Genomic DNA, 22,893 nt, shown 5'->3' on the forward strand with positions numbered 1-22,893 from the left:
AAGGATCTGAAAAGAGTTTTGATACTGGTTTTGGAGTTCTGTGCCTACCATAGTTATAAAACTAATTTTTTTCAGACCTATTGTGATATACTACTGCACAAACAACGTACACTTATTTTCCTTCTATTTAGAAGGGATTGACACCTCACGCAGCTTAGTTACAGGAGTCAAAGCACATAAGCCCGCATATGCTGTGATTCCCGTTGATTCCAGTTACCCGGCTTTGGATTTTTGAGCTGTTTAGCGCTCTGCTCTTTTTTTCCAAAAGCGTTAACTCTGCTAACAACTCACTGTTGGTTTTGTTCTTTTGGTTTTTTGTAGTTAATAATTGTGAAGCAAGAAGATAAGTTGGAAATGCTGTTCAAACACTTCCTAGTGGAGGACAAGAGCCTGAGTGGGGGCGCTTCATACGTGGACTTCCTGTGTCACATGCACAAGGAGATTCGGCAGCTACTGAGCTAGAGGAGGGAGCGGTGCTGGAGCTCAGCAGTGACATTTTGGTCTCCACTAATGACCTGATCAGAAGGCCCAGCGCCCTCAAAAAGGACAACATAGAAATCTGTACAATTCCATAATTTTTAATACACATTGCATAAGCAGAAATCCTTTCAACCTCTCCCAGTCCCGTAAGAGAGATGAAAAATTTTCCTGGTGAGGGCTAAAATAAAAAAGAAAAAAAAAGAAAAAAAAAAAAAAAAGGCCTTTGATACCAGGTCTTTTACCTGCATCTAAATTGTTTCCTGTGCTTGGCAGGACTTCACACCCCACCCCACCCCATGCTCGCTAATCCTGTCGTAATGAATGTAGTTTGTTTTTTGGGTTTTTTTTCAGTTCACTGTACATGATTCGACATCAGGTGAAAAAGCGATAACTCTTCAAAACTTCTGGTAGTTGCTGTGTGTTTGTATGGGCGCGTGTGCGTGCTCCAGGTGTGAAGAGGATGCGCAGTGGGGAGGACAAGAGGCAGGTCAGGTGATGGGAGCTGGAGCAGCCAAGCGCTCCGTGTCGTCTCTGCAGAGGGACCTGTGAGGTGGCAGCGCAGCGGGGTGCCGCGTGGCTGGCTGGACCGGGAAGCCCTGAAAAGGGAAAGAGCGGTAAGCCAGGAGGCAGCAGGGCCCTCCCGGTGCTGTAGTGTCTGCAGGTCTGTGAGGCAGTAACAGTTCAGAGAGCAGCAACCGAAAGCTGCTGAGCAGCGTGGGGGCAGAGGCGGCGCTTCCTGCCGGCGTGTGTGCTAACTCCTTTCCTTCTCATCGCACGGCGCTGCGTGTCCTACCCGACCCATGTTCCGTGGCCTCTCCTGCAGAGCTTACCTGTCCAGATGGTGGGGACAAAAGCCTCTTAACCTTAAGCAGAAAATACTTCTAACGAGGTGATGTGGGGCTGTGTAGGATCTAGATGATAAGGAAGTGGCCACTTTCAACCATACTATTGTGAATCGTAGCGAACAAGCTGGAATTTGATTTATACTGATGCAAATTTGAGATTCCTTTGTACCCTGGAACATAAGGGAAGGGGATAAGAAAACTTGAGATTTAGAGCGTACTGTAGTAGGTATCGCAGGTACCTAATTGCAGTTATTGAAAGCATTGGGGCCGTAGTGAAGAGTTTCATTACTGGATGTTTATACCCTCCCCCATTCTACCTACTGATCAGCTTGCACAAAACCTTTTTATAACCTGTTTGTTAAATTAAAATACCTCAGACAGATTAATCCATCCACTTTGGCCACTCTGCTGCTCCATTCTTCAAGGGGGGATGAGAAGACTCCTGCGAAGAGGGAGCAAGTGTAAATCAAAATCAGAATTCTAAGGGCTTTGTTTATTCACTTGTGAAAGGGGGCTTGTATATTTTAGCTTGAACGCTGAGCAAGTGTTCTTACCGTACGCAGGAGTTGAAGCTACCAATAGCACTAGAAGTGGAAGGAAGAATGTGGGTGGATTAGAGAACATGTGATCTGGGTTTGATATTTGAAAGTCCTTGTGAAGATCAGAAAAATATCTGGCTGTGGTTTTAGTTCCGTATCCTGTAGCATGTAGATAAATCCATTTTTTCTTCTAATGCTGCTAGTTTGTCTTCCCTCCCATCACTACACAGAAAGGGGAATATGAAAATTGTCATGGAGAAACTCTTTCAAGATGTAGTTGACAGAACCTTCAGCGTTTTTTGTATGAATGCGGCTGACTTTTTACTCCATGTATACTGCCTCCAACCAAATAAACCCAGAGGATTTTTAACCGGGGGTGGGGGTGGGAAAGATCTTCCCAGGAATATTGAGGCACAGCAACCACAGGCTTCCACAAATACTAATTTCTAGTATTAATACTGGGGGGTGTGGGGGTGGAAATGAAATCATAAATGAACCTTTCATTTTTCTTCACTTGTTTTTCCAATGCATCTTTTAATTTGTAAAGAAATAAAAATATATTAAGATGTATTTTATGTCATTGTTAGTAAATAAACACTGCTTATTTTTCCAAACCCTGTATTTTGCGGGAGGGAGGAAGGGGGGAAGGGCTGGAGTCTAGCCAGTTGATCCTTTGCAGTCCAAACTTCCGCTGACCAAGTTCAGTTTTTTGTTTTCTTTTTTCTCCTTATTCACACCGAATGATAAACTTGGCGAGTCAACAGGCAGAAGGTGCCGCCTAATCTCAGTGTTGCTTTGCTTCGGTGACTGTTTTTTTAACTTTCTGCCCCATCTGACCTTTCACTTTTGCAAAGGGATTTCCCTGTTCTCAGACACAGCTGGAGTCTGGTCGGTGCGGGGTGTTGGATCTGATTTGGCAGGTGCTGCCCTTACCTTGTGACGGTGTGAACCGAAAGGCGTCCGCAGTCTTAATTTTTCAGAGAACTAGAGTGTCTGTGTCGGAGTTAAGGTGGCAAGGAAGCTGGGGCGGAGGCTGGTTTGGTTTTGTTCTGCTTTTGTGCTGTTTTGGGTTTTTTTTTTGTGTTTTGTTTTTTTTTGAGGGGGGGGTACCAATTGCAAAAACAAGTTTCAGTGCGAACGGGCTGTATAACTTGGCTGTAGGCTGGAACGGTGATGCTGTACGATTTGCTGATAACCTTCCAACAACCTGTATGAAAGTACAAGACAAACATTGCTAATATCCAACAACGCCCAAGTTTGCTGTAGAGTATTTTTGAGGTTCTCCTACGCAATGTCTGTGATGTCCAGAACCTGCTGTCCTGCACTGCTGCGTGGCGCTACCCATGGGCCTCGTGCATCCTCTGCGGTAACTGAGGAGTGAATTGTGCCGGCGGCTGGTTTTGTGGGTGCGGGCCTGGAGGAATGTGCTTGCTGGGCCTGTGTCCATGAGCATCCCTGCAGCATGTAGGTGGAGGGGCTGGGGGGGCAGCGGGGGCGGGGGGTGCCGCTGTGCCCCAGCACGTCAGGGCTGAGCTTCCCGAGGGAAAGCGAAAAGGCTCCGCATGTCACCTGGGCCTTGTACGACTGAGAATGTGCTCAGGCCCACGGCCCGTGTCGCAGGCTGGGCCGCTGGGCAGGGGAAGCTGCTTTTAAGGACTGAACCGTAAGCGGGTGGCACCGCCACTGCAATCCTGCCGTTCCTGGGGGGGCTCCGTGGCGGGGCCGGGTTCCCGTTCCCGGAGTGTCTGAGCCGCAGGGAGGCCGGGGGTGCGCGGGGCAGCGCGGGAGGGGAGCCTGCGGGGAGACGCAGGTGGCAGAAAAACCATCAAAGCAGCAACACCAACCCCCAACCAGGCAAACGGAAAAGGCCCAGAAAAAAAACCACCCACAAACCAACTTCCCCCAGAACCAAACCAAGACCCCACAGCAAAACAGAACAAAAATTCCAAACAACCCCCAAAACCCCAAATTAAAATCAAAACAAATCCCAAATGAAAAAAAAATCTCCCAAACAAATGCCCCCCCCAAAACAACCCAAAACAAAAAAGAACGAACACGCCCAAACCCCCCAAAACCCCAAACCACCCCCCCCTCACAAAAACCAACACCCCCAAACACCCCCCAGCCCCCGTTAAGGTTCCCCACGCGGCAGCTGTCGCCCCCTGCGGGCCGCGGCGGGGCCGGGGCAGCGCCCGAGCGGGGGCGGGAGGCGAGTGCGGCGGGGAGGCGGGGCCTCGGGGGGGGGCGGGGCCTCGGGGGGGGCGGGGCCTCGGGGGGGCGGGGCCCTGAGGCGGGCATGGCGGGCGGCGGGGCGCGGCGGGGCGCCGCCGGGCTGTGGCTGGCGCTGGCCTGGGGCGCGGCGGCGGCGCTGGCCGCGGAGGGGCCGGTGGGGGAGGCCGAGGGGGGGGGCGGTGGGGCCCGGGGCCGGCGCGGCGGAGCAGTGCGGGGCGGAGGGCTGGGCCCGGGCCGCCGTCCCGCCGGGCACGGCCTTCGTGGCTGCCGCGTCCTACCGCGGCCCCGGCAACAACGACACGCGCCGCAACCGGGCGCTGCCCATCCTGCTGTGGTGGAGCGGGAGCCTTTTCCCGCACTTCCCCGGCGACACCGAGCGCATCGACTGCCCGCGGGGCTCCTGCCTGGCCACCCGCAGCCGGCGGGCGGCGCGGCACCGCCGCACCAGGGCCCTCATCTTCTACGGCACCGACTTCCGCGCCTACGAGGCGCCGCTGCCCCGCCTGCCCCACCAGGCCTGGGCGCTCTTCCACGAGGAGTCGCCCATGAACAACTACCTGCTCTCGCACCCGCCCGGCATCGGGCTCTTCAACTACACGGCCACCTTCCGCCGCCACTCCGACTACCCGCTGACCCTGCAGTGGCTGCCGGCCGCCGGCTACCTGCGCGGGCCCGCCGTGCCGCTGGCACACAAGGATGAGTGGCGGCGGCGGGGCTACGCGCCCGTGCTCTACCTGCAGTCCCACTGCGACGTCCCCTCCGACCGCGATCGCTACGTGCGTGAGCTGATGAAGTACATCCAGGTACGCCGAGAGGGCCGCGGCTCCCCCACTCCTTTTGCAACAGGGTTCCTTTGTCACAGTTTTTGGCCAAGGTGCGGATCATAACAGCATGCGTGCTAGCAGCAGAAGCCTGTGGCGCGCTGTCCCGGAGCACATGGCACACCTTCCAGAAGCACGTGGCACACCATCCCAGAGCATGCGGCCTGCCTTCCCGGAGGCCTTCCCGGAGCACGTGGTGCGTCTTCCCGGAGCGCATGGCCTGCCTTCCCAGAGGCCTTTCCAGAGCGCGTGGCGTGCTGTCCCGGAGCGCGTGGCGTGCCTTCCTGAAGCGTGGCGCAGACTGCTCCCGGCCCGCTGGGCTGGTGGGAGGCGTTGGTCCAGAGTTGGCCGCTCGGGATCAGCCACCGGCCGGGCCAGGCCCGAACGAGCCCGGCCTTGCAGGCCAAGCGCTGATGCCTCTGGCCACTGCGCTGGGGATGGGGGGCTGCCCGCTTGCGAGCCCCGCGCCCACCCAGGAGTGCAGGCATGTGGCCGGGACAGGCCGTGTCCCGGGAATCTGCTCCCTGCCCGCCTCTGTGGCGGTTTGTGCTGCCGCAGCACAGCTGGTGAAGAGCAGCGGCAGGAACTGAAACAACATAGTTTGTTTCAAGCAGGAAAAAAAAGTTCAGTGCTTTTTCTTTCTTGAAAATTTGGAAGGGTAGTAGATAGGAAGAAGCAGCTATGGAAACTGAAATAATGTAGTTTATTCCAAGCAGAAAAAGAAGTTTAGTGCCTTTTCTCTCTTAAAAACTCAGCAGTATAGTACAGGGGAAGGAAAAGCTGCAGAAACTGAAATAACGTAGTTTCTTTCAAGCAGAAAAAAACAGTGCCTTTTGTCTCTTAAAAACTCAGAGGGATCGTAGATAGAAAGTAAAAAGCATCCGTTTTTATTCATTATCCAAAATACATTTTTCCTGGTTATTTCTGCTGTTTCTATTGGTCATGATCCATTTGTTGTGGAAGTTCAGCATGTACTCGGTAGCAAAGCAAAGAGAAAAGAATTCTTAAAATACAACTGTGTACCACCAAAGTATGAGGCAGATTCCAGATCGAGGGTGTTGTCTTTCATTTTTGGACAGCATTCCTTTTGCTCCCTGCATCAATTTTTCTCAGTCTAACAAATGGAATTTTTTTGGCCAGCCTGCTGAGACTGACAGGAACTGCATGGAATAACTTTTTGGAAAAGTACTGGATCTCCATTAAGTAGAAAGATGAGTTTTAAGTTAACATAGAGAGAGTTGAATGCCCTTCCTTACTTCTCAGTTTCTGATTTATCTGGTAATAAAAACATTTTGGGCTGACGTCTTCCCTTCTGCACGCTCCCCCACCCCCCACCCCCCCAGCCCCAAGCTGTAGCATCATTTATGCTGGTTTTGAAACTGAGCACTCAGTTTTCTCTACAGCTGTTAGAACTGGAGTTCTAGGAATAGTCACAAGGGAAAGAACTTGGAGCAAAAGGGAAGCTAAACTAAGGTAGCTAGGAACTGATCAAAGCTAGGAATTCTACAAGCTCTGAAAACAGGCTGCGGGCAAACAAATCCCTTTGTAAAGATGCTGGTTGTTGTTTTAGGTTGACTCCTATGGGAAATGCCTGCATAACCGTGACCTTCCCAGTGAGCGACTGCGAGACACCTCTACAGCCACGACAGAAGATTCTGAATTTATGACTTTTATCGCCAGGTACAAGTTCCACTTGGCCTTGGAGAATGCCATCTGTGACGACTACATGACAGAGAAGCTGTGGCGTCCCATGCACTTGGGTGCTGTCCCAGTATACCGAGGCTCCCCAACTGTGCGGGACTGGATGCCAAACAACCACTCCATCATTCTGATAGATGACTTTGACAGCCCCCAAGAGCTGGCAAAGTATCTTGATTTCCTGGACAAGAATGGAGAGGAATATCTGAAGTATCTAGAGTATAAAAACCCTGGTGGAATCAAAAACCAGTTCTTGCTAGAGAGCTTGGAGAGGCGGGAGTGGGGTGTGAATGACATGACTCTGCCCAATTACCTGAATGGCTTCGAGTGTTTCATCTGTGACAGGGAGAACATCCGGGCCAAAGAGGAGCAGGAACACAGAAAGTCTCATGGGAAAATTCCAGCTCCCAAACCTCGCATAGCTCAGTTCAAGCACATGGGATGTCCTATGCCAACCCCCGGGTTTGGAAGCATTGAAGACCTCTCTGAAGGAGACAGGTAAGGTACCGATAATGTGCTTTTTGAAGGAAAAAAACCCTTCAAATAATAGCAGCTGTAACTTTTAACCATGCTTTGTACTTAAGGGATCTCTTAAGACATCTCCGGTCGCACTTTATATTCTGCCTTGTGGGTGCTACGGTAGCTCTGCTGGTACGGCGTGATGCTCGAGGGTGGAAGAGATGCTTGGGTGGTGGTGTTGGTTAGTGGTGGAATGAGCAGCATGAGATCCTCACAATGTTCTGTTAAAATGCTCTGTGCCCTTGGGCAGTGCTGGTGTCCTTTGTCTACCTCAGCCTCTCTGTTTGGAGGCGGGGTGGGAAAGCACTCTGTAGCCCTCAGGTGAAGGATGCTCCGTACCTCCATACAGTACTGCGTCAGGAATGGCGCAGGCCTGGCTAACTCCTGTTGGCTTCAGAAGTCGGAATGCTCGCCCAGAATACTTTATAAGACGACTTGTTAGTTTGTGTGACAAGATTCTGGCTTGTGTTGAAGGATGCCGTCACATTTATTTAGGAGAGGGACCACACAGGACCAAGGACAGTTGCGCAGCTTCTTGTCTCTGTTGCGCACAGGGATTGCTGGTGTTGCTGGAATCTCCCAGGCCCAGCGCTGCCCGGCTCAGTGTGAGCTGCCCTGAAGTCTGTCAGCAGGGAACTAACCGTGCTGACCCTCAGGCAGCTGCTTCTGACAGGCACAACACAGTTTTGTTCACACAGTCTGTGTGACGTATATACATGTGTTTGTACAAAATGAGTCTGTGCTTGGATTCCCACACCTGGAGTTTTGCCACTGCCCGCATTTGAAGTTGCAGTTGCTAGAAGGAAGGGTTCTTGCAGTCCATAAATCACAGGTGCACTTTTTGTAGCATGTATTACTAGTGTAACGTGTTTGGATCCCCCAGCTTTGTCGTTTTTCTTTGTATTACCTGCAGCAATTTCTGTCGTCATAGGCAGTTACTCAGGTGCATGCAATTCACTTTCTTAAAAGCCACCAGCCAGCCGTCACAAAGATGAACCCTCCGCCGCAGCAGACCTTGCCTATGTTCGTAGCTGTCCCCTAAGATTTCAATGGGCTGATGTCAGTCCTGCTGTAGTATTAAATTAATGACTTTCTGAAAATATTGGGACAATCTCATGCACTGTCCAGAAAGAAGTTGTCAATATACTCTATTCCAGTTTGTATCAGTTTACAGCTTTGTAAATAATTTCCTAGACTAAGGAATTGAATGCTTAGGCGTGTTAAAATGTTAGCAGGACAGTGTGTTGAAAATGTAGAATCCATCACTTCAAGTAGTTAACCCAGAACTAAGTTCTACATGGATATGAAGCACTAACAATTTTTTATGAGGTTATCCATCCACAAAAAAGTATGAAGAATTTTGTAAGTGTGGGGAATTACTTCATCCTATGTGTGGATGCTTTCAGAAACGGCCAACTGAAATTTAAAAAGGTAAATAAGCCTGAGGTTATTCGGGTTGTTTAGGAAATGTCTATTTTACAAAATGTTTGTAACGTCTGTCATTAAGAAGCATTTTTCATATTACAGTTAATTCTCATATTGACCAATCAGAAACTCGCGCTAGTAAGTAAAGGGGTCCATAATCCTTCGCTTTCTGTTGCTTGACTGATTCATTGGAGCTTTTCTCACTCTTTGTAGCAAAATGTGTTTTTTCCTTATAGTGTACTGTGCAGTACCCTATCTATCAGAGTATTCTCTGCTTTCTCCTAGATTTTCTTTTGCTTGAGCAGCAGATGGCACCAGAGAAATGCCTTTGAAGGCCCAGCGTGGGTGCCTAGGCTGCTTCCTGGTGGGCTCAGGTGCCCGTATCCTGTGCAGTGGTCACCAGCAAGGAGTCTTGGACAGCTGGTCTGTAATCCAAGCTACACTTGCATCCCACGGCAGTTTCCATGACTCACTGAACCACAGTATGTTATTCTCCCCCTGTCTGTAGACATGTCAGGAAAAATTATGCCAGGGAAGCTTCTACACTGTCTGCTATCAGTGTTAGAAAGACACACACCTGTACCTGCCGAGGCATGATCAAGGGGTCTCCAGTGAGATACACAGTGGTTCCTATCCCATAAGCATCTGAGCTTTCACCAGTTTTATCTCCAAACTGGAAAGTGGTTACTTGGAATTTGAAATGGCACAACAGTAACCTAAAATTGCCACCAAAGCATTAGTGAAATGTGGTTATATTTTGTCAGACTTTGATGATATTATCTCAACAGTCTGATCAGTTTAGAAGACTGTCTACAGGGCCAGTCAACTGTGTATTTTGTCACTTTAGAGAACATTAATGTGGAAACGTGACACAGGCCTGGTGGGGTTACAACTGATAGGCTATATGCAACATACAAGGTCTGACTACAAACATACGATGTGACTTGGAGTCCTGGAGGCTTCTGGAACTCAGAGCAACAAAGGCAACTGGAGCGTATATATTTTTAGAGCAAGTATGCAATTGCAATCTGCATGCTCTGTAACCTGCATTCCCAGGTGTAATTTGTTTTTAGGGTTGACAACTGCGCTGAACTGACAGAACTGTTGCATTGGAATCTCTCACTCTGTAGCTATATGTAGCGAGAGCATACTGTTGTACCTTCACCTTGCTGTCCTTTAGCTCTAAGTGTGGAGATGTGGTTACTAAATCCTTACGCTTGCAGCCTCACTGGTATTTGGACTTCTGGGCTTCACACCCAAGTGAGCTTAAGAAGAAATGTCGGAGAACAACCGTTTCTATGTGTTAGGTTATGGGTCAGTCGCTATAACCTATAGAATTCTTGGCTGCTTTGTACAGAAAATAGTGAGTCATGGTGCTACTGGTGAGTGGAATAGCTGTTTAGTTGGTACCACAATCTCCAATTAATCTTGGGCTCCCACCTTTGTGAAGAGAAATGTTTGATTTCTTTAATTGATATTCATTTTCCGAAAGTGGGGCATTTGAGAGGATAACTGTAAGAAGATTAAGCTTTCCAGTTACCTCAAGTTTTCACTGTGGTGGCATGAGAAATGAGAAGCCAGCGTGCCTTTGATAAAGGAGTATTTTGAAACCATCACAGTTTTGCTAGTTGCCATTTTATGTTGATGTCATAGTTTATTTACAACAAGAGAAAAACCAGCTTAAAAGTGTATCAGATTTGCCACATCTACACTGTAAGGTGTCTCTTGGAATAGAATCCAGTAACCAGCCAGGATTAAAGACAGATCTGGATCTCATGGTAGTAATGTTTCAGGTGTATTTAGCTGGTAGTTTCAGGGTATTTGTACAGTCCCGTTCATCCTGGGCTACCAGATTTTTCCAAGTTACAGAATCGGTGTGAAATTATTTTCTTAAAAACCAATAATAGCAATGTAAAAAGAAAAACACCAGAGTGTTCTTATTTAATGTTTCTGGCAAAAGTCTTCACTTGAATACTGGAATTCCCTTCAGTGTTTTTTTCGTATGAGTTCAGCTAGAAAACATTTTCTTTTTTCTGTTACCTACTGCCTCTTAAGTCCTGTGTCTAGTACTTAATGCAAGTATACTCATTTTCCTAACGTGTGCCTTATTCAGTGCTGGAAAAACCAAGCAACTCACGTTGGCAGTCCTTGAACAAAGGTTGATGAATTTAGCTGGGAAGCAGTGTGATCTCACACTACGGCCAAGTGCTGCATTTTACAAAGGAACCTTTCAGCAGATTATTTTTTTTAAATGCAGAAGTAAGCCCCTGTTTATGATCCTTCACATTGTAATCTATGTTAAGAGCTTTATTTTGAGCTCTCTGTTGGCATATGCTGCAGAAATGTCCCACCATAGATGCTGCTGTTGACCACAGAAGATGCTGCTCCACAAAGAAAGCAACTATGACATGTTGTGTGTTTCTTTTGGTCTTCCTGGAGCAGTGGGTGAGGTTTCCTTCTGGGCAGTGCAGCCATGCTGGATTTAATCTACAGTGTATAGAGTGAATGCAGAAGGCACTGCACTTTCGCTCTGTGATTGGGAGGGAGAAGAAGCGAAAAGCTCTCTCTGTAAGTTAACATGTATTGGGTAACTCATGTGCACAGATCAAAAAAAAACCCTGATGTTTGGCCCTTCTTTCCAGAATTTGTGATGGGCTTACATGGCTGGGTAGCAGATGCAATGGAGAAGAAATAAATAAATTATTGCCATACCTTGATATAATACAAATGAGAGAAGTAGTCCGCATAGTGATGAATGGGAAGGGAACTGCTGAAAGTTGCAGTGATGTAGTGTGTGCTATGAAAAGCTTGAGAATGTATGCATTGAAAAACAGAAAGCCTGTACTCGACCATCTAATCTGGAGATAGAGTCAGGGCTGAAGGATACAATGATTTTTTTTTTTTTTGTCTCTGCCTTGTATAACCTGAGTTTGTAATGAGTAGCTGCCATTCCCTAATTGTTAAATGATTTATCTAGAAAAAAAGAAAAAAAAATCTGATTCTTAGGCTGTTATATACATTTGTGAACTTACTTCACATATGTGAACTTACATTTTCTGGAAGAATTTTCACGGCAAGTTTCTTTAAATAACTTTGAGCACAATGGCACAGTAAGAACATACTTTGTTATGACCATCTCTGGGCCTGTTTTCCTTTTAGGTGAAACAAAAAAAAAAATTATTTCAGTGCTATTACAGCTGCAGAACATTTAGGGGTTTTGATAGTTTATGCTGCTGTCTCTTTTTTTTGTTTCAGTTGGAAAGAGATGTGGCTGCAGGATTACTGGCAAAGCCTTGACCAGGGCGAGGCCCTCACTGCTATGATTCATCGCAATGAGTCACATCAGGGAAGATTTTGGGACTATATGCATGAGATTTTTCTCAAGAGGACGAGGCAACACTGACCCATCTTTGCAAGAGCTCGATTTGGAAACTGCATTGAAAGTTGAGCCCTGAGCATTCTTATCTCGCTCCAGATGTTGGCCTTGAAATAGAAGAACTCTTGCAGAGACTTTTTTTTCTGGTGCATGAAGTAAGTTTCCGTTACGACAGGATTTCAGCAGTGGAGATCTTAGCAGCTGCTTTGATTTGAATTTCAGCACTGTGGGTGAAGCCACTCCTGACTGGCAGGTGTCAAGTTGTAGGGCAAAAGAGGAATTTACTCTCCTTTTGCATTTGGTATAGTTTCCTTGTGGCTTATATGACTTCACAGGAACACCTCTTCAGACTCTTGCTCAAAAGCCCTAAGTTATTTCAGGGATATTTTTTAATCTGCAAAATATTAATCATTTTTTATAAGTATTTTATCAGTCACTTATTCTCCTCATTAAGGTCTACTTTTAGCTGCTGTTAACAAATAGATTTTCCAGTGAAGGAATTACAAAGTACAAATGTCTGTGGAGAGCAATTGTGCCTTATGAAATTGCAGCAATAAAGTCTCTTCTCCCCAAGTAAGCATGCTTCAAATTACTCCTACTTTTCAGGGTAACTGAATAGCTACGGGCAGGTCGTGCTCTGCCTAATTTTCCTCTTTTGCTAGCTGGCCAGGTGATACGTACAGTGGGATGAGAGACTAGATTATTTGACTGACAAATTTCAACAAAGTATTTCACACCAGAAAGTGTATTACTTGGTACTATGCAGCACTGCGGTAAAATTAGTACACTTTGGTTCTATTAAGTTTTCATCAGATCTGAAATTCCAGCTGTAATCTTGACTTCTTGTTATCTCCTCAACGGTAGCAGTTCAGAGGCCATTGATTTGTTCTTTTTGATTATCTGCTGCTTTCTGCAAAGACAAATGCATTGTAACGATGGTGCCTTTCCAGTGGTCTCTGCAGTTTGGGCGCAACCCTTGCAGTCCTGCTATGCTGAAGTGGACCGTCAGAACCGGGTGCACTGGGATGGTTTTGTGTCTCTGCCAAATTTTAACACACAAGTATGATCCTGGTCTGTGACTGGAGTTCCTAAAAGTATGTGATGACACGTGGACACATCTTCCTTGTGCATAGCCTGCATCACTTACAGATAAAGTCCGCTGTTCCCTGCATGTTGGCTACCTTTCTGAAATAATTGATCTTGCATTGGAGGGAGACTAATTTACTTAGTGTCAGGGGTTTCAAAGCACAAGAAAATACGGCCACACTGCAGTGATGTCGCTAATGGTATAATGGTGGTTTATTTCTCCCTTTTTCCTCCCTCTTCAGAAGTAATGACTGACTAAATAGCCAGTTTATCTGTGCCTAAGACATAATGTTGATGATCAAAGTCTAGAGTTTGTGGGGTAATCTTATTTTTTAAGGCACTTAATGCTTTGCTATGGGAAGTCTGAAGCCTTTTAGTAAGTTAGGAACAGCAGTGAATCTACATTCTGTCCCTGATTAAGTCACTATCTGTTGCTGTGCTGTGGATGGATCACTTAGCCTCATTTTTTTCCCCTCAAATTCCCATTCATAATGTTGCAGATACGGTATTATAGGTATAGTATCAGTATAGGTAATGATACGCATCTCGATGTTTACCTCTCAGGTCATACAACAATATCACAGTGTTAAAATCGGGGCATCTTGATAGAGGAGACTTCAGACCCATAACTATCACTCGATTCTTGTAAATGTAGAAAATGCACACGCTATACACTGATTTCACCTGGGTTTTTTAGGAGAAAACTGGTTTGTCTCTTCTGTAATAATAATAACAAAGGGTTCTTCAGCTAAAATGCATTCAGCAGTTTACATTCCCTTTTTTTTAGTTATCAGGAGGCATGAATGCCTAAGTGAATATATCTAAATTAATTGTCAAAGTGGATTACTCATATCAGATTAAGATTATAAATATGTGTATTCAGGACTGAAGTGGCCACAATGTGCTTGAGAAGTAAATTATGATAAAACAAATGAAGGCTGCTTTGCTTCTGAGTATCAATTTCTACTGAACAGTTCAGTGATATTTAAATAGATTGTTCGAATGAATGCCTTCATTTACTTTGGATACTCTTCCAGTTCATGTTTCTGTATAGAAAATCAGTCGTCTTTGTGTGGTTCTCTAATTAGTTGTATCTCAAAACCCTTTCTTACTCGAGTGTTTGGTGGGATAGTTAGGTGGAGAAAATTTGATCTTGTTTTTTGTACTAAACATAAGAAATAAGAACCTGGTACTAGCACATTCTGCTTTTGCTAATTTATCCTGTAATTTAAGTAGATTTTCTAGAAGTGTGGTATTTATAACCAATTCCAGGTCTTTGTTACAATATTTGCTGTTCCCAAAATGAGACGTGCTACACTTAAGGTGTTGCCCTTGCAGGAATAACAGGAGGAAGAACCAACATAAGCAGGTGTATCATAGCACCTGCTTAGTTCGCGATGAGCGATGTCCAAAAGCCTCACTTTGCCTTCCCGCTCGGCAAAATGAGCGTGTTTGTCAGCTAACAGCAGCATTGACGCTATGGTGGTACAAACTTCAGAATAGCTAGCACACCAGGTAAAAACTTATTCCTTGGGACCCTGATTCATTGATTTGCTAGTTCCCAACCAAGTGTTCCTTTACTGCTCTTTGTCTGCGCTGCGTGTATTGCAGTCGCCAGTCAACAAGTTTTTTGTTAGTCCTACAGGGTTTTTTTTGTTTGAGTTTTTTTGCTATGTGTATGTACTTCAGAAGGCTGTTGCTTTGAGTTCCATGACTGTTGCCAAGCATCAGTATTTCATATTGCCACATCCCTTCTTAACACCGGTATGAAAGCAGCACAGATATGAAAGTAACTTTATCAGATATTCTGTGGGTTTTGTCTGAGTTTTTCAAATGCCAACTTTCAGTTTGTAGTTATGAGACAGGAGTCAGTTGTAATAGCTTTCTCTTATGGCTGCTTAGTGCCTTCCTAGGTTTAACTATTTTTTACAGTCTTACTGGTGTTGAACTTCTCAAAAGGTAATGAGTATCAGCTACTGCTCCTTGCAGCCATGACGCTCACCCAAGCCTTGTGTTTTTCTTGTACCTGCATTTTTTTCTGTGGTAATAGATCACACTCGCTTGTCTCCCGTATGTCACGATATGTCTGTGTTTTATAAACAGTGTGTCTGTTGCCTACTTTAATACACTAAATGTGTTTCACTTATTATACATGGTGCACAAGGATTAAACTGAAATATTTCTTCCAGTGCTTAGTATGAATAGCTTGTGTTGCTGCCAGGCAGACTCCTCAGGGCGGGAGAGGTGGGAATCCTCCCCAGCTGGCGCAGGAGTTGGGTTTGCAGCTCTGTTCCCAGCTGCTGACTGACCTTCACAACAACCGCTTCTCTGCACAGCAAGGGCTGCAAAATGCTGAATAAAGGTGGTTCTGCCACCAGGGCTTTGCTTTCGTCTCTCCTGTTATTTGGAGGAGGCAGGAGGAGAAGCTGGGTCTCATACCCTTGAGGAGTATACAATTAACCTAATGATGCATTTGAAAGGATTGCTATATAACGTCCAAAGACTACTGCTAGTCTTAGCCAAAGTGAATTTAATTTATGATCCTAGTTGTCTTCCTACTAATGCGAGTATGTGAATGCAGACAAGGAGGAAGGTCACTGCAGCAACTGTTAGTATTTTGGGAAAAGGTTTCTGGTTTCTGCTCTTGACTACCAACTGGATTTCTCATTTCACTGCTTTAAATCCAAACCAGCTACATGGCTGAACGTCATCACTTGTGTTGTGACTGCTGGAAGGCTTACACTTTCAGTCTGAGCATTGTATATGCAGCATCTTTCTTAATGACATTCTTACAGTGCAGGTGCCCATACTCATAAAAACCACACAACTGAGACTAGTCTGGAATTTTAGTGAAGTTACAAATATTGACGATGATAAAGAGATTACTTCTGTAAACCCTTTAGTAGACTTCTGCTAACTAGGGTGAGTCACTTCACTGCTTGTCATGCATTTTGCCTGTTTACTGTGTGACTAGAGGGAGGATTTCAAAGTTGCCAGGATAGCATTATTCACTAACGTTAACGTCCTGAAAATAGCTGTCTCCTCATTGCTGCTCATATGACACACTAGTAGATTTTCTATATGGATGCTGTGTCTCAGAATTGACTTGACAAGCTAGGACATGTTTATGCTTTCTGAGAAGGGAGAGAGGAGAAGCAACTGTCTGACAGAAGGTTAAAAATCTAGCAATGCAGTTCATTGCATCGGAGAAGCTCAAGTTCTCATTCCCTTGCCAAAACTGTGATATCAGGTGCTGCCTGTTTTTTTCAGTAAAAAGCTGGCTATTTTATATACTGAGCTAGTAGTCTGTGTTTTCTGCCCTTTAGCAAGGGGTGCAATGTTTAGAGGAAGCATATAATCCCACTGAAGACTACTGATTTGATACCTAACATCAGTCATTTCTACAAATGAAAAAATAACTGCCTTCTCTTATTTCTGTCACTGTAGTAATTTTCAAACTGAAGGATCTCCGAGTCCTCTGTGATGGTAAGTAGAATGAGAGCCAAGCAACAATGGATGTGTATGTTTAGAGGGAAAGAAGAATAAAACCTGGAAAAGGTCTGCAACGTGCAGCAGCTGGAGAATCGCAGCAGAAATGCCCCTCTTGCACCTTGACAGTGGGTAGTTTTAACCAGCATGGAAGAACAAGTAACTCCTGAAGGACTGGGAACAGGATAAATGGCATCAACACGCAGCCGTCGGGGACATCACTGTTTAAGCAGGCTTTGCCATGTTAGACAAGCAGCCATCTGCCTCCCTTACCATCCCGCCATACGCACTCTTCAGCCACTGTCCCGAGAGAGCCGCTCCCTTAATGATCAGTTGTCATCCATTTGGTTGGATTTAATTAAGATTGTTATGGATCTCTAGGCACCTTTTGAGAAGTTGTATTAATTGGAAACAAACAGGATGGCAGGTTCCTTCATTCTGCCCAGAGACCTCTACTGACAGGTCGAAATTAATCAGGGAAAAAATCCTTTTAGTGATAGGAGCAGCTGAGCCAAAACCTGTGTCAGGCTTTAACAAACTGCACTTCTCTTATCATTCAGTGTCTCGGATCTGGCAGTGAGAGATACATGGCCCTGCAGAGGGATTAGGGAGGTGGAGAAGAACGGAGCTGCAGGATTTGTTCCAGAGCTCCGACATGACTGGCATCTTAATTTGTGTGCTGTTACATGCATTCTTTCCTGCAGAAAAGACCCATCTAATGCTGAAGCATCTCAGCTAAAGATAGTTCTGGGGATCTTGGAACGGATCAGAGCAGATCACGATGCTTTGTGGCATCTCTGAGCAAATGAGGAGGCATCAGGTAATTTGTAGTGGAAATGGGCTGGATCTGAGTAGATCTGGGAATTAGAGATTAGGGATGGCAGCTCAGAACTAGTCAGGTGGATGGAATAACGCAGGGTGGCTGACCTGACTGACAACTCAGGATAAGGCAGGCCAGCATTGGAGGTGGGGCAGGGGGTGGCATACCAGAACAGAAATTGCATCTGTCGTTGTGCTAATGAATGCACTTGTGCTAATAAGTGCATTAAGTGCTAATACTGTCCAAGCACAATAGCTCAGCAGGCAGGAGTAAATCTGAATCGACTGGAATCTTAGCAAACCAGTTAGTTTCACTACTAGAGTTGAAGTGGGGGTGCTTAACTTTCTAGGCATCTCCAATTAAATTGGAGTTTGAGGTGAGGGTGAGACAGCTAAGAATAAATTGTGGTAGGTGAGGGCATTATGATTTTGTATGAAGAGAACTGGAGCATTCAGGATAAATGTGGTGTCGTGGCTTAAACCAGTACACTTGGGTGAATATACTGGAATTTACCTGAAAGCTGGATTCAAGCAGTTCAGAAAGACATGGATATCAACCCTGTTCATTGCTCCCAGTTCAACTGATTTCTTAGTCTCATTCCCTAAGTGGGTTTTAGGCAGTGCCTGAAGGTTTTGCACAGTTACTCCATAAAGCAAAGAATCCATGGTGTAATTTCTCACCTCTTAAAAGATGTATTTAAGAAAACAGTCACATTTTAAGGGTGTATTTTATTACAGCATTGATAGCACTGTATTAATTGTGGCATGGCATTTACTGCAGCATCGTAACTGGCCCTTATTCCAGTTGTGATAGATTCTTGTCAAATCTAATACTAATAGTTTAATCTCTATCATTCATTTTGGTTTTGACTAGCAGAAATGTAGGCTAGGATTCAGCTTTAACTATGTTGATCCAAGTAAAGAAGTTGTAAATGCAGTTAGATTTTTAAGTGTTCTTTACAGTTGTACATTCAGCATTGGCAATGGAACACCTGCGGGTTTCACTGCTCAGTGTGTCGACGGAATTGGGTTTCTGACTGTCCCTTTAAAGCTGGCGCTTCCAGCCCACCCACTGGTGTCTCTGTGTCAGCCATCAGCTGTACAAAATACAGGCTATAGAGTGACCTGGCTGTTGAGTAGCATGCCTCTTCTATGGTTCCACATTCACCTTTAAAACGAATGTGTGCGTCTTGCTTCAGACACCTCTGCATATGTGTGCGTCTTGCTTCAGACACCTCTGCATATGTGTGCAGACACCATCACGTACCTCATTCTGTCTGCTCGGGAATGTCTTTGGCTCATGCTCTAATCCCAGGCTGAATGCCAGGAAAGGAAATAATAATGCAGACAGCAGTAACGGACAGGAAGCTATTACAATTCTCCTTGTGTAGCTTGCCTTTCTCTCTCTCAGCTTCCCTTCCTCTTCCCACCCCCATTTTTCTTGGAATTACTTAAGAGAGATCAGTTTTTGAAGGTGAATGTACCTGAAAGTGCTGCCACCATTAGCTAATTAATTTAGAAAAAGGGAGGTTGATTTACAGGGTGTGCAGTTCAGCTTCTCTTATGTCCTAGTATTTGTGTCTTTTTTTTTCTTGTTACTGTTCTTGTACAAGTCTAGTTAGTCATGGCAGCAAATGCAGTAGGGAAGAGTAGGTGTCAGTAGGGGTAACCAGAAAAGGCAAACCTAAGAGTTGCTGAACCTCAGGTGAACTGGTATACTGAGAAGTACTTCATGTCCCTGTCTTGAATTTGCAAGATCTCTTAATCTTTAGAGTTGCAGGATGCAAGCTCTCGAGCCTAATTTGAAGGTGTCAGCTTGCTTCCTTCTCCACTGGTAGCCAAGCTCGACGATAGCTTGTTTCCTGTCCCATCTGAAAAAATGGGAGTAGAGAAACATCCCTCTTACCAAAATGTTTTAGAACTTCCAGATAAACTGAATTTAGACCTAAAGATACAGGAATGGGCTCCTAAAGAGGGCCAAAAGCTCTCTTTTGTTTATTTGAAAATGTCTTCTTGTACTCTTTAAATTGGACTCTAAGAAAATACTATTTTAAAAGTAACACAAAAATAATGATAGAATGAGACATACCAGAGAATATATTGTCTGCAGATGCAGTATATTCTATTAATGATACCGAGAATATTCTGGTGAAGATCTGGTAATATTTAGCTTAAGGTAACAAAATTTCCAATGTTTTATTAACTTCCTTGACTAGGCAGAGGCAAGGGGAGTTCTTTGGGTTTTATGTCTGTAGTTAAGAGGTGGAATGTATCTTTGTCCAAAGCAACGCCCTGTGCAAAAAAATTGTTCCCAGCATCTTTGGTTTGGCATTATAGAGGTGGTTAGAGAACTCCAAGCATACAACCAACCCTTCCTGTGGAAGAAAACTGTTGCTGCAGACATTCTCCAGTGCACAAGGGGGATTGCTGGTGCCCAAAGGAGCCTCGATACCATGGTAAAATGGCTTATTTATACTGTGACTACTGTATGACAAGCGCCTGAGTATGTTAGGTCCCCGGTGTCTGTCTGCTCAGCTCTACGTCTGCCTTGTCCCTCATGCTGTGAAGAAATCTGTCAGCACCCCTGCCCTTACCATGGAGCTGTGCCTTCTGTGTTACTGCCCTCTATTTTTTTTTTCCTGTTAACTGCCTTTTTTTCCCCTGTGTTACCTTTTGTGTTTTTTCTGTTACCTGCCTTAACTCCGCGCCACCTGCCAGTTCCAGCCCGGGACATGGCGGCAGGAGCAGCCTGCGGGAGCGGGGATGCGCCTCAGCAGTAGTAGGGCTTGGCAGACACCAGGTGCAGGAGCAACTCAGGGCAGATCCAGCCGCGTTTCCAGCACCAAGGAATGTTTCCATATGGCCGCAGTTAAGTTCCAGGGGAATTGCCTGTAACAACCGTGATTTCTCCTGCGCCGGGCTAGGCGCTGCGCGCCGCCGTCACGTAGGGGCTGCAGAAGCACGTCTGCGGATGCGCGTTTTGAGGAGTTGTCACTGGACCGGAGTTGTTGAGGAGTATCACGTTGCCGTCCCACGCTGAAGCGGTGAGAAATGACATTAATTTTCGTGGCCTCTGCCCGCGGCAAGGCCGCAGCGGTAGGCCTGACCGGGCCGGGCCCGCGCAGGCGCGCTCCCGCCAGGCGCTGCGCACGGCCCGCTCGCCGTACGGCCTGTCGCAAACGGACATGGCGGCGCCCGTGTACCCGGCCTGGGTCATCCGGTGGGTGTCGGGGCAGTGGCGGCAGAAGAAGCGTCCCCCCGTTATCCGCCCCACCCGGCCGCTGGTGCTGGCTAACAAGGTGGCGAACCGCAGGGAGCAGGCGGGAGGTGAGTGCGCGAGGAGGGCCCGCTGGGCCCCGCCCTGGGCTGCCCGCGGCTCCTGTGCCCGGCGGGGGGCAGAGGGAAGGGGCCGCGCTGTGCCGTGCCACACCGGGGGGACACGGGCTCTTCTGGGGAGGTCACTTCCTCGCGCAACGACCCTGGCTTTGCATCTCGTGATGCCCCGTATGCCAAGCACATGTGTAAAATACTTTGTTACATCTCGGCGTAGCGTTTCCCTTCAGAATTCAGTCCCGTGGCGGCGACGGTGCTGATGAGACCCTTCCTCTAGCATTGCTGTTTCTCACCTGCCTTTACCCCATCCTAAACTTCTCTCTGAAGATTTTGCGCTTTGGAGGCACTTAGCGTGAAATTCCCTGCACCTGAGATCTGTGTTGTGTCTTTCCCTCCTAGAGGCGACGTGCATTACGGAGATGTCGGTAATGATGGCCTGCTGGAAACGGAATGACTTCAATGATACCGCCTGTGCGGAGGAGATCAGGATGTTCTATGACTGCGTGGCAAAGGCAGAAGTAATTAAGACCTCTTTCATGTTCTTAAAGACATATCATAGGGAAGGAGGAAACCCCCAGTCATATCTTGTGTGCCAACAGTGGCAATGTTCTCTGAACAATTTGATGGATGTTGTAATCCATTTGAGCTTTAGGAGAGGTGTAGGATGCTGTAGATCAAGCATGAAGTCCTTCCTTTTTGAATGCAGAAGCTAAATTAAAATTAAATTAAGTTAGAATTAAGGATAAAGGACTGTAGGAAGGGACTGGATGTTTGGAATGTTACAACTAAAGATGAAACAGTAGGCACATCCAGTCCTTTTTGCGTTGTCAGACTCTTGAAGCAGAGCTCACTTGCTGTCACTTGACCCTAACCTAGGCCGTTCCTTTTGATTTCTCCTAGGTTTTAGTCCCTTAAAGATTCAGTACTAATGAAGCAATAATTATCATCGCTTTCTGCATATTACATGATAGTTCTGAATGAATGAGGGAGAGTACAGTTTGTAGCTGTTATGTAAAACAGTGATTTGTGCAGTGCGAGATGTGGATTATGTTGTAGCTGTGGAGATGTACAGTGTAGGTGAATTTCCACAGCTGCTCTGATTCACAAAATTCACAAAGAAATAGCTGATTCAGGTGCCAGTCCAATACCTGCATTATCGAGATGGTGGTAGGGGAGAGTGGTAAGTTAGGATTCTCACATTCCAGTCTGTCATAAATCTGTAAGGAGTTTTTGAGCTTGCAAGGGTGAGGGTGGAGACAAGGTAGCAGAGGAATAACCAGTGGTTTCAGTAATCCTTGTAACAGAATTTTTCAGGATACATGAGGTAGCTACAGCTATTCTGGATTCTCTGAAAATTAGGAGTTCTTTTAGGCTGTTTCTGACTTTGAAGGCTAGGCAATTTCCTTCAAAAATAGATTTAATATTGTTTGGAAGTTAGAGGTTTTCTGCTATATGATAAACTTGAATCAAGTCAGTTTCAAAAGCAGACTAAAGGTAAGTATGTGTGCTAAACTTGTCCTTAAACTGGTTTCAGTTTTTTTTCAGTAACAGTACTATCATGTAGTAAAAAGTTATTTACTGTTGCTGTTTGAAAGCATGGATGAAAAATTGTTTGCAATTTACTTGGTAGATTACAAAGAATCAAATTGAACATCAGAAAGTAAAAACAAAAAAACCCTGAGTTGTTACTATGTTTATAATATTGTTAACTAAGAACATGGAAGAGTATCATCTTTGCAAGATGTCAGTCAGCCATTAACTACATCATTTAAAGGTCATCAGCTTTTGAAAGCCTTGTGATTATTGAGCAAAGTGCTGTTGTAAGTGTTCCTTAAAGAAACAGCATTCTTCTGAAAGAAATATGCCAGTACAGTCAGTAGTAGTCTTCGGGGGAGAGTGTCAGCTCTGCAAATCAACTGAGGTAATATTTTGAGGTTTCTTTTCTCTTTCAGAAGGAGCGCAAGGCTCAGAATAAGGAGGACACAGTGACAGCCAGGGGAAACCTAACTTCAAGCAAAGTGAATAAGCTCCTGAAGAGGTTTCCTCAGATAACACGTTATGTGTAATGTGCTTTACTAAAGGGACCGCAGATGAGCAATTAAAGTTGGAGTCTTTGGCGAGAAGGTGAAAAGCAGACTTGAGTGAGCGTTTGATGTCAAGTGGTGTCTGTCAGCACTGCTGTACGGATCCTGATTATGCCTTTGTTTCCAGAGCAAAACCCACCCAACTCA

At 45.8% G+C, this 22,893-nt stretch overlaps 3 protein-coding genes and 1 long non-coding RNA gene across 10 annotated transcripts in view; 3 read left to right on the plus strand and 1 right to left on the minus strand.

Moving 5' to 3' along the window:
- SEC24C (SEC24 homolog C, COPII coat complex component) overlaps positions 1–698 on the plus strand; it is a 37,368-nt gene extending 36,670 nt beyond the window's left edge. For all 7 annotated transcript variants that reach the window (XM_056351634.1, XM_056351635.1, XM_056351633.1 and 4 more), the window contains one exon: positions 322–698. In XM_056351634.1, the coding sequence (XP_056207609.1) occupies positions 322–462 (141 nt within the window). In that variant the 3' untranslated portion in view covers positions 463–698. The remainder of the gene's footprint in view (positions 1–321) is intronic.
- A 3,796-nt stretch (positions 699–4,494) lies between these two features.
- FUT11 (fucosyltransferase 11) lies at positions 4,495–18,453 on the plus strand. The gene is made up of 5 exons (XM_056351284.1): positions 4,495–4,899; positions 6,488–7,113; positions 11,815–12,090; positions 14,360–14,536; positions 16,469–18,453. Exons 1-3 carry the CDS (start codon positions 4,642–4,644, stop codon positions 11,960–11,962), a joined length of 1,032 nt encoding a protein of 343 aa, XP_056207259.1. The 5' UTR covers positions 4,495–4,641; the 3' UTR covers positions 11,963–12,090; positions 14,360–14,536; positions 16,469–18,453.
- Positions 18,039–20,326, minus strand: LOC130154793 (uncharacterized). The gene is made up of 2 exons (XR_008823859.1): positions 18,565–20,326; positions 18,039–18,532 (listed from the first exon to the last, which is right to left on the minus strand). It is a non-coding gene; the product is annotated as an uncharacterized LOC130154793 (long non-coding RNA).
- Positions 20,327–20,480: 154 nt separating this feature from the next.
- CHCHD1 (coiled-coil-helix-coiled-coil-helix domain containing 1) lies at positions 20,481–22,796 on the plus strand. The gene is made up of 3 exons (XM_056351285.1): positions 20,481–20,656; positions 21,062–21,180; positions 22,615–22,796. Exons 1-3 carry the CDS (start codon positions 20,515–20,517, stop codon positions 22,726–22,728), a joined length of 375 nt encoding a protein of 124 aa, XP_056207260.1. The 5' UTR covers positions 20,481–20,514; the 3' UTR covers positions 22,729–22,796.
- Positions 22,797–22,893: the final 97 nt, after the last annotated feature.

This window comes from Falco biarmicus, chromosome 9, assembly GCF_023638135.1.
Source record: "Falco biarmicus isolate bFalBia1 chromosome 9, bFalBia1.pri, whole genome shotgun sequence".
Classification (NCBI taxonomy): Eukaryota; Metazoa; Chordata; class Aves; order Falconiformes; family Falconidae; genus Falco; species Falco biarmicus.

Bases quoted from the DNA above. Each gene is read 5' to 3' on its own strand.
- CHCHD1 (XM_056351285.1), top strand. From the start codon at position 20,515: ATGGCGGCGCCCGTGTACCCGGCCTGGGTCATCCGGTGGGTGTCGGGG. The intron at 20,657-21,061 runs GTGAGTGCGCGA...TTTCCCTCCTAG, and splicing joins CCGCAGGGAGCAGGCGGGAG to AGGCGACGTGCATTACGGAG. The intron at 21,181-22,614 runs GTAATTAAGACC...TTTCTCTTTCAG, and splicing joins ACTGCGTGGCAAAGGCAGAA to AAGGAGCGCAAGGCTCAGAA.
- FUT11 (XM_056351284.1), top strand. From the start codon at position 4,642: ATGAACAACTACCTGCTCTCGCACCCGCCCGGCATCGGGCTCTTCAAC. The intron at 4,900-6,487 runs GTACGCCGAGAG...TTGTTGTTTTAG, and splicing joins AGCTGATGAAGTACATCCAG to GTTGACTCCTATGGGAAATG. The intron at 7,114-11,814 runs GTAAGGTACCGA...TTTTTGTTTCAG, and splicing joins GACCTCTCTGAAGGAGACAG to TTGGAAAGAGATGTGGCTGC.